The following is a 9975-nucleotide window of genomic DNA, read 5'->3' as shown; positions in this document are numbered from 1 at the left end:
ATAGACTGAGAACACCTCCTGCAGGAGACACCAAATCCAGATCACTCTAAATGCACTAGTGACTGTGCTGATTATGTTCCCACCATTGTAAAGGCCAGAGAATATGATAGGCTAGGTTTCAGATGTCTGGATGTGATAGGATAGGTATAGGTTAAGGATAGCCTCAGATCACCTTCATCCATCAGGAGACACCAGGAGCAGATGACTTAAAATGCACCAGTGATCAAGCTGATCATGTCCCCACCATTGTAATGGTCAGAGAAGATGATACACCAATTTTCAGGATGTCTAGATTTTTTTGTGAGGTGATAGCTTCAGATCACCTTCACCCATCAGGAGACACCAGGAGCAGATGACTCAAAATGCACCAGTGATCAAGCTGATCATGTCCCCACTATTTGGAAGGTCAGACATGATAATACACCAAGTTTCAGGATGTCTGGAATTTTTTGTAAGGTGATAGACTTAGGTCACCTCCAGTGATCAGGAGGCACCAGGACTAAATCATCTTGGATGCACCGGTGACCAAGCTGATTATGTTCCTACCATTGTAAAGGTCAAGAATGATGGTGCACCAAGTTTCAGAGCAGTAGGAATTTTTTGTGAGATCATAGACTGAGAACACCTCCTGCTATGAAGAGACACCAAACCCAGATTATGTACTGGCGAGTATACTGATGATGTCCCTACCATTTTAAAGGCCAGAGAACATGATAGGCTAGTTTTCAGGATCCGCAGAATTTTTTGTGAGGTGATAGACTCAGATCATCTCAACCCACCAGGAGACACCAGAGCCAGATCACTCTGGATGTACCAGTGACCAAGCTGATCATGTGCCCACCAGTTTAAAGGTCAGAGAAGATGATAAACCAAGTTTCAGGATCACAGGAATTTTTTTCATTGCTATAGTTCACCCCCTCCTCCTCTCACCTAGGGCAAATGTCTGAATGTGGTTATCATCAGATGGAGATACCAAATTTACCTGATTATAATACTTATAGACCTATATGCAAGTGATATAACTCCCTGTAGATGACATAATACCTGTTGAATATGGTCATGGAGTGGTATCACCTTCCAAACAGTAAAATGGACATAACTCATGTTCCTGACCACCAAATTTTATAAAAGTGAGTGGAACACAATCCCAGTAACACCCTCTATCAAATGAGATACTCATAAAACAATAAAAATGTGACATGTTTTATATAATATTCAGCCATACGGTGTATAGACATCCTCACCCTCTTCCTGCCAAGGACCAGTGATTCTACCAGTAAGCTCCCAAATCTGCCTCAACAGATCCACAGATTCCCTCCAAGTCATCTCTCCCATCCAGAGCCCTTGCCTGGCTATTTTCACCTGGTCCCAGCGAGGAGACTCTTGCAGGATGATGCTGATCGAGTTTATGACGGACAAGAACTCCTCGTACTCTACGTCTCGGGACAGAACGTCATACACCAAGTCAAGGGGTTTCTGCCAGTAGTCATTTCCTGCCAAGCATGCAGATGTTAGTAGGTAGAAGCGGCGATAGGCAATGGCAACGTCACCTTTGGCCATCCAGTCCCACTGACCCTTTGTCCAGTAGTGTGGAGGGGGATGGTGTCCCTCATGCCAGCGTTGTGGTAGCCGTGCGCCATCCTCATGCCGGGTGTAGAAGTATTTACTTTTCCTGTTCAACTCAGAATAGGCCTGCGGCTTGAGGATCGCGTGAAATTTCTCCTTGAACCCTTGGATCTCCCCTGCGATCCATGTCTGCAAGTCTTCCGGGGGCGCCATCATATCAAGGCCTTCATTTTCTACCGCCCAGTCACGCTCTGCATTCCCTTGGAGTGATGTAAAAATGGGACTGGATTTGATCAACTTACCGAAAAATGCTTTATTTTCCGTGCTGGTGGGGTCTGCGAGCAAGAATTCTTGTCCTTCACCGCTGGCCTCCCGGAAAGTCATGCCGAACCAGTCGCGGACGTGCCGGACCTTCCATTCGTCCAGAATGGGGACACGCTCCGCTCCAGGCTTTACGTCGTGACGCATAGCAACCAATTGATCCACCGCCATCAACCTCGCATGCATGTGAGTGACAAGCATCGTCCCAGAGTTCTGTCGGCAAACTGTGGCCATCCGCATCTGCTTAGCCGTACCCTTCTTACACTCGTCGTTCCAAAGCTTCCAGACGGTGGCATATGCCACCACGTTGTAGCACAGCTCGAGCCACAAGTCCTTGTACCTGAAGGGCAATGGTACGTACCCGAACACCTGCCCATCCTGTTTCACAGGCACCCTGCACATAGTGTACGCCTTCTTATCATCCGGATCGATGACCTGCAAGTCCTCTGGGGCCCCATAGGTCAGGTGGAGTGTGTGGTTCACGAGGAAGTCTTCCGGCACTGCCTCTGCGCGGTTTATCGGGATTGAGAATGACGAGATCGCCTGCGCGAGTTCTTTTGGTGGCCTTGGCAGCGGCCTGGATCTGGCGCCCATGACAGCAGCGGCGCGCTTCCTGATGCTGGAGCTGCCCTTGGACTTTTTCGTTTTGGTGCTGCGAGGAGAACGCGATATGCTAGAGGCTGTGTGCTTGGTGCGTGCCATAACTGTGTGCGATGAAAGGGGTAGATCGTCGATGAAAAGATGTTAAAGAAGCAGCTGTTATAGGGCAAAAACGCACGGTGTTTGGCTTTGTTTGGCTGATGTTGAATTTAATACATGAGCTCGAAGTTCAGTGCCCAACGCCCAAGCCCAACGCCCAACCTCATGACCAAAATTCAGAATACCCGGAATAAATAGAAGTAAATACAAAGTAAACCCTACAAATAATAAAATGAACCTAACCTAAGCGAATCTTATCGATAACTAACTATATACAATAGGGGGCGCTCAAAGCTGAACGTCCAAGCGAACGCGCGGATCAAACGCCAAACATGACGGGTTTGATTTTCTCCATCTCCTCGCAGAACCAAATGAATGCCTCGATGCAATTGTTGTATCTGCCTTCTTCAGCGTTCTCTTGAACTACCCAAGCCAAGAACTCGTCGAATGTCGAGAGCCTTCCTCCTGCACCGATACCCTGGATCATAAGGTCCCTGAGCCCCGGCACCTGCCACACGCAGTAGACGGCCTTGAAGATAAAGCCACTGAAGGGGCACCTGCTCCCTTTCTCCCACAGGAACTCGGCGTGGCATGCGGGCTCCTCTCCATTGCGATTCCGCGACTGGGGCATGCCGCAGTGGAAACAATACGTGTAGGGAGCGAAGACGAAAATGCGTTTGAACCTGCCGTAGTCATCCATCGGCACGTCGTGTTTCGCCAGGCAGACGTGCAGCTCTGTGGAGTGCAGTTCGCCTCTAACCGCAAACTCGACGGGGCACATGTCTCTCAAGACCCGCATATACTTGTCGAGACGGGAGGAGCGTTGAAGACGACTGGTGCGTGCAGCATCCACTCTCCTTGCTCTTGAGATGAAGCCACGGGACTCAATTTCGCTGGGAAGCGAGGAAGGAGGCGGTAGTTCTACCCTGGAGGTGATTCTCGCAGGTGGCTGCGACGACGACTTTCGAACACCATTAGCACAGTTTGACAGGAGCGATGCAAAGACGACCATACCTGGTATGGTCTAGGCTGTGCTCCTGAGGCACGCTGTACAAGGTCCTTCATCAGCTCCAGCAAGGCATATGTATATCGCATGGAACCCAGTCACCTTTCCATGAATGACCTCCATGGCATCCAGCACCAGAGCTTGAGATGATGTGATCTCCGACTCACAGTCATACAGGGAATCGCTGTTCTGGGTCGACGGCTGTGGTAAAGGCATCGACATGGCGCAAGATCATGGGATAGAGTAGCACTCACGCTGACATCCGTGGGCATTTGAAGCGAAGAACCGACCTGCACAAACGCGGGAGGCATCGGCTGCGCAGCACTAGGTCCGTCCTGCGAAGCAGAGCCTGACCCAACGGCTGCCGAGCTTGTTTGCACAGGGGCATCCAATTCCCTGAAAGGGTTGTCCAACGCTTTCCGGATCAACAGCTGCATGGCGCTGTTGGGGGCACATATGTCGCAAGGGACTCCACGAGGAGGATCAGTGCACCGCAATGCGAGCTGCTCACCATCCATGCAGAGACCGTTGGTGTATCGCCTACATTCCGTGCCAAACATTACGTCGTCCAATTCTGCCAGGCAATGGTCTGATGCATGCTTCGCCTTGCTAGGTAGCGACTTTCCATGCTTGTCAGTGACATAGAACACATGAGATTCTCTGCCGTCGCGACCTGCGCGACCCATCATCTGGTTGTTGACGATAAGTCCATACGCAGGCCTGAATATCACCACATATCGGACGTTGGATCTGTCCATACCCTGAGCGAAAGCTGTGGTGCACGCCATCACCTTCGATTCGCCTCGGTCCCACAGGTCGAGGTTGTACGCCTTCGTGTTGCCAGGCTGCCAGAGCTCGCTGTGATACATAGCGCACCTAGCCTTTCTTCCAAATTCTTCTGTCTCAGCTGTGGAGCTAAAGAACACCAGCATGCGGTCTTCGTCTCCCAGAAGTAGAGATAGAGTATGAACGAGGTGATGCAGGGATTCCCTTGCCGCAATGGGTTCCACGCGTGCGACGTGCATGCCGATCTCCGGACGGTTTGTCGCAAACCTGACTTCGTTGATGTCATGCAGCAGGATCCCGAATGGCTTGACATAGCTCCCCACCCGGTGAGGAGGTATGGTCCCCGACATGAGAATCATTTGCACCGACGCCGCACTGAATTGGCGAGCAAGAGTGAGCCATTTTGACGCGCGATCTGGATGGCAGTTGAGCACGTCGTGGAACTCATCTACATAGAATCTGGTAAACTTCTTCCCGAGGGGGGACACCAGGAGACTGAGGACGTCATGTGAGTAGCTGTGGCGGCAGGATAAGAGAGGTTCTGTTACCTAGCAAAGGCTTGAGACGAACAATTTTCCACCTGCACGAAGAGCACCTGGACGTTTTCAGGCACATCTTTGCGCGCAGTATAGTCGTGGCAACGTAGTCCAGTGGCGGCGGTCTTCATATACTGTTCTTGGAGCAATGCGACGAACGGACAGACCACGATGCATTTTTCAGCCTCGTCTAGCACCGGCGGAACCATCCATAACATGCTCTTGCCTCCTCCAGTCTTCATGGTGATGACGAGGTCGTGAGTTTCAGTCATGATGGCAACGAGCGCATCCATCTGGTCGCGACTCTTTTCTGCAGCGGTAGGATCCTTCATGATCTGTCTGATCGCTCCTCGGATGCTGTTTCTCATCTCCTGAACGACGGGCGGTGGTGACGAAGACAGACCGCTATCAGGGACGATGAAGCTGGAGAGGTCGTCATCGCTGGTTAGGCTGATGGTCTCCATCTGAACGTCTGGAGCTGCGGTGCTGGGGCGACGAAGACGCTTGAGCTTCCTAGGCGCTTCCTCATCATCATCATCCGGCTCGCTGATATGCTGAGGGCGATGATGTTTGCGGTATGCCATCGGCGCTACTGCAGGTGAACTCGATAGGGACAATACAGAGGAATGGGCCTGGGTGATGCTGACGTCTCTGGCTTTTCCCTTGGAAGCATAGGCGATGGTCCTCGACGGTCCAGGCTTGCCAGTGGGTGTGAATAGCGATTCAACAGCCTGCACCTTAGCCTTCCCTGTTGAAGGATCTATGATGGAGGCGAATGAAGGCGGCCGGTCAAAAGCATGCACTGCTGTCGCCACAGCGGGTGAACTCGACAGGGCTGATGCGGTGGAATGGGGCTGTTTAATACTTTCGTCTCTGGCTTTCGCCTTGGAAGCATTGACGACGGTCCTAGACGGCCCATGCTTGCCAGCGAGTGTAAACGGCGGCGGGTGTTCAATAGCCTGCGCCCTGGACCTCCCTTTCGAAGAATTCATGACGGTGGTGAATGACGGAGGCTGGTCGAAGGCATGGGCTGTAGCCTTCCACTTGGCGGTGGCGGTGGTTGGCGAGGACTGATCCGCATCAATAGCTCTAGCCTTCCCCTTCCATGCCCTCACCGCGGGTAATTCTCCCAGATCGCTAGGTAATGAGGCGTTAGCCATAGGGGCAGGGGTGGCTGGTGGAGGCTGGCCGACATCATAGGCTCCAGCTGTCCCCTTCGATTTCCTGACCGTGAACATTTCTTCCTGATCGCTGGTGGGCACAATGTCGGGGGAGGGGCCGGGGTCCGGCAATAATAAGTCCGGTGATATTAAATGGGAGACGGCGGCAGCAGAAGAGGGTGGAAGGGGAGAGTCTGAAAGCAAACGTCCCAATTCACTGCGCGGCGACTTTGCTGCGGTAGCATTCCCTGCAGGCGATTGAGACAGAAGCATTCCAAGGCATCTGTGGTGGTGCTCACCTGTCCCGTCCTGGAAGAACAAATCCGAGGTATTAAATTCCAGATCCATGGCAGGCGGCGCCCAGCCGCTAGACAAACTGAGTCCGGTGGGATCGTTACTTTTCTGGTGTTCTTGCAAGCTCGCAGAGACGGCGTGTTGGATGAGGGTCTTTATGTCGTCGTTGAAAAATGAGGTGAGAACGCCAGTCATGGTCTTTACGACTTGGTCAGAGATGGACTCGAAGTCGACCCCTCGCGTCGCTCTCGCGATTTCCGCACGACGCAATCGAACCGGTTGTTGAGGCGGCGAGGAACCGAGACCGAGGAAGATGTGCCATTCGTTCGACACCCATCTTTGCTGGATTATCGTGTTGTTCGACAATCTCGGTACTGATCCATGGACGATGCCGTAGTGTGCGTGGTCCGTATTAGTGGAATGATCCGCGGACTCGGCCAGAATGCTGTCAGCTTCTGCATACGACTCGTTGGGAGAGATGAATTCACGACCCATTGTGATCGTGCCTTGGCGGAAATCTCTCAATCCCCATCGACATTCGAAGTATTCATAGTTCATGTGCTGAACGTTCGCAGAGAACCTTGCCGGGCTGATTCTCTTCCCATCCCCGACACAGAGGTAGCTGGAATGCAAGAATGCAGTCAGAATGATGACCCGAGGGCCAGAGGATGCTTACGTTCTGTAGAGATGCTCTGCATCCTTGCCATACACAATCCCTGCCAGGATGGCCTCAGCGGTCCGTAGCCCCCCTCCCAAGAATTCAAGAATCCAGAAGGCGATATCTTTGGGCACAAACCCTGGGGTGCACGAGTCTCGATCGGTGATGCTCGTTTTCTTACTGTATCCGGTCAGAAGGAACATCTCGGCTCCTTGCATAAATAGATTCCTGTGTCGGTCAGCATTGGAGATTTGATGATCAATAAATTGAGTTCCGCGCGAAGAAATGTGGGTCGTGATGTAGAGCAAATGGTATGCCGGCTCCCAGATGCGCAGGGTGCGTCTCAGCAGTTCCTTGACTGCAGGTATGTTCCATGCGATGCGACCCGCGTTGTCCACCATAGCAAGGTTATACTGCTCCACCAAGAAGAGAAGGAGAGAATGGCGCTTCTCGAAAAACGGGTTCTCCGATATAAAAGAGTAGCCCCTCGTGGTGTTTGTGAGATCATCCTTCACCTGATCTGGCATCTTGGTCATCACGTTGTTGCTTTGCGTAAGGGCCCTGTAGCGTGACTTCATGTCCTGTGCTAGATGCTGGATGCCCTCTCACAGCTTGTCCAGGTGCATCGTTTCCACCCCGATGGTGATCCATTTGAAGTCTGGATCGACGAACACTTTGGCCTCCTGCGTTTGATTGAACGCCAGAGATGATGCATACTGCTGCATTTCATAAATCATATTGAATGACGTAGGGCGACCCAGCGACAGCGCTTTCTCGTGTACACGAGCGACGCGCCTGGTGAAGCCATGCGGGTTCAGTTTTTAAGTAGAGAGTAAACGTCACGAGTCGCTCACTCGAAGTCATCTGGATGCACGCCGTCTGTATCCTGGTCTTTGTCCAACAATGCTTGCAGGATCGCGACCAAATTGCAAAAGTACTTCCATTTTGCGAGGTCGGGAGTGAGATCCGTGGCTTCATAGAAATTTCCATCCGCGCGCAATGCCTTGAGCCAGATGGCTCTCTGAATAGGGTTTGCCCACGATGCATCGCACTGCGTCGGGTCGGCATCGACGAGGGACCAAGCCAGATTGTGGTAGGAAATCATCCTGCTGCGACGCGAGGCATGGGGATCCTGCAAGAGCATTATCAGCTCCTCCAGGAGACGGGTTTGCTCTTCGGAAAGGGAGAATGAGAATTTAAGAGGGCAATCTAAGTGAAGGCGAATCATGCATCGGACGAATTGTATAATATGATTGGGATAGTTCTTGTTTGATTCTGCGACCGGCTTCCAATATGTATCCCTGTGGACGGACGGAAGGAGGGTCAGCAAAGATGATCCCAAGCGGTGGTGAAATAACTCGCGTCTCTCGGGGTATGTTTTTGCCGTGCACCAAGATTTTGCTTAGGCTGAGCTTCTGGGGATGACCATCCAAGATAGTCGCTGCTTTGTGGAAATGATCGTCTACCGTCTCAGCGAGTCGGGTGAGGATGCCATCGTGTTCCTTGTCAGCGTGCTGCTTCTTGATTTCTTGTGCCGCTCGTCTCTGCGCGGGGTTCATGCGGGTTTCTGTCATGAACGTGTCCCAGGCCATGCAGCGGACAAGCGGGGTGCGTTCTCGTTCCGTGTCAGCGGGAACGACCAAGGGAGCATCCAATCCAGGCAAGAACGTTTCTTTGAGCCTGTCTTTGAGCTGAGGTCTGGCTCCTGGAAGAAGGTCGTTTGAGATCTCGAAATATGAGCCTCTGACCCCAGTGAAAATCCGTTGAACGAGGCATGCTCGATGTCGAACGTTTGCTAAGGGCTCCGTCTTGTGCTTCTCCCTGCAGTGCCTTTGCATGGTTGGCAAGTCCTTGACAGAGTAGGTGCAGTCAGTTGACATAACACATGCATAACCGGCGGTGGGGGGACTGATGAGCTGAATGGGAGGTCCTCCAGCACTTGGTAGCTTGACGCACTCGGGTTTTTCGTAAATCTCGGCTTCGGAGCAGAAAGCCAAGAAAGCCTGTTGAACAGCTGTAGAAGGCACCTGTTACGTGTCGTGGTTTAGAGTCAGTGAGTTCGAGGCGTGCATGACCGATGGACATGCCTCGTACGAATGTTGATGTTTCTTTCTGTGACCGACCACCATCCCAGAGGTCAATGGCGCTTGGCACGTATAGCATATCAGTATTTTCAGCTCCACATGCACACAGACCCCCAGCGCATCAAGAGCCTCGTTCGACTTCAAGTAGTCCACCGACGGCAGGAGTTTAACCGTGTCAGAATCGACAGGAGACCCATCGTCGACTGGACGTATATCATTAACATGCTTGAGATTGATCGATGCCGCCATTCTCACCTGTGGGAATAATCCCCTGAGGGGACGGAGTCCCTGGCACAAGAGCTTGCGCTGAGACATCACGGTCTTGGTCCATCGCTGAGCACAAAACGGCACGGGTCAATACAAGGCGATCATTAGCAGCTGTCCGACGATGCTCACGAGTATCACGAGTGTCAAAGACCTTGATGGAGACGCCGCCGTTGTGGTCAGCGATGACGTGCTTCTGCATGTCGTCGCGCTTCCTCAATTCTTTGTCACACCCAGGCAATGGGCAGGCATAGTGAGTGTCGGATTGTGCCACGATGTACTCGCGTCCCCCGATGATGAAGGAAGCAGGGAAGGAGTGATAGCGCCATTTGTGTTTTCGGGCCTCTTCATTGGTGTATGGGCCGCCTTCGCAGTCAGGAAATTCACAGTATTTGGACATCTATATGGCGAGCAGAGGATATGCAGATATAGGTATGTCTGGTGCTGTATAGTTGGTGGTCGGAAGCTTTGAGCACATGCAGTCTTATACAATTTCCTGCGACGATCAACAATCCTAAACCTGCAGGGATGTAGCATAATGCGACTGCGACAGGCTGAAAAAAAAAAAAAAAAAAAAAGAAACACACCCAAAGAAAAAGAA

The 9975-nt window shown here is 51.9% G+C and overlaps 2 protein-coding genes across 2 annotated transcripts; both read right to left on the bottom strand.

Moving 5' to 3' along the window:
- Nucleotides 1–1215: 1215 nt before the first annotated feature.
- EDB91DRAFT_1257500 (uncharacterized protein) lies at nucleotides 1216–2589 on the bottom strand (the record flags this gene model as incomplete). The annotated part of the gene is made up of 1 exon (XM_041324296.1): nucleotides 1216–2589. The coding sequence occupies one exon, from the start codon at nucleotides 2587–2589 to the stop codon at nucleotides 1216–1218; it is 1374 nt and encodes a 457-aa protein (XP_041168737.1).
- A 316-nt stretch (nucleotides 2590–2905) lies between these two features.
- On the bottom strand, nucleotides 2906–9774 carry EDB91DRAFT_1089203 (uncharacterized protein; the record flags this gene model as incomplete). Its single annotated transcript, XM_041316562.1, has 13 exons — nucleotides 2906–3547; nucleotides 3601–3633; nucleotides 3695–3793; nucleotides 3847–4873; nucleotides 4927–6322; nucleotides 6374–6990; nucleotides 7045–7587; nucleotides 7636–7821; nucleotides 7881–8235; nucleotides 8264–9053; nucleotides 9222–9313; nucleotides 9366–9443; nucleotides 9507–9774. The coding sequence occupies 13 exons, from the start codon at nucleotides 9772–9774 to the stop codon at nucleotides 2906–2908; spliced, it is 6126 nt and encodes a 2041-aa protein (XP_041168736.1).
- Between the last annotated feature and the right edge of the window lie 201 nt (nucleotides 9775–9975).

Source organism: Suillus paluster (assembly GCF_016628075.1).
Source record: "Suillus paluster strain FC165 chromosome Unknown EDB91scaffold_299, whole genome shotgun sequence".
In the NCBI taxonomy this organism is placed as follows: Eukaryota; Fungi; Basidiomycota; class Agaricomycetes; order Boletales; family Suillaceae; genus Suillus; species Suillus paluster.
The sequence above is the reverse complement of the archived record's forward strand: the minus strand, read 5'-3'. Positions and strand labels throughout refer to the sequence as shown.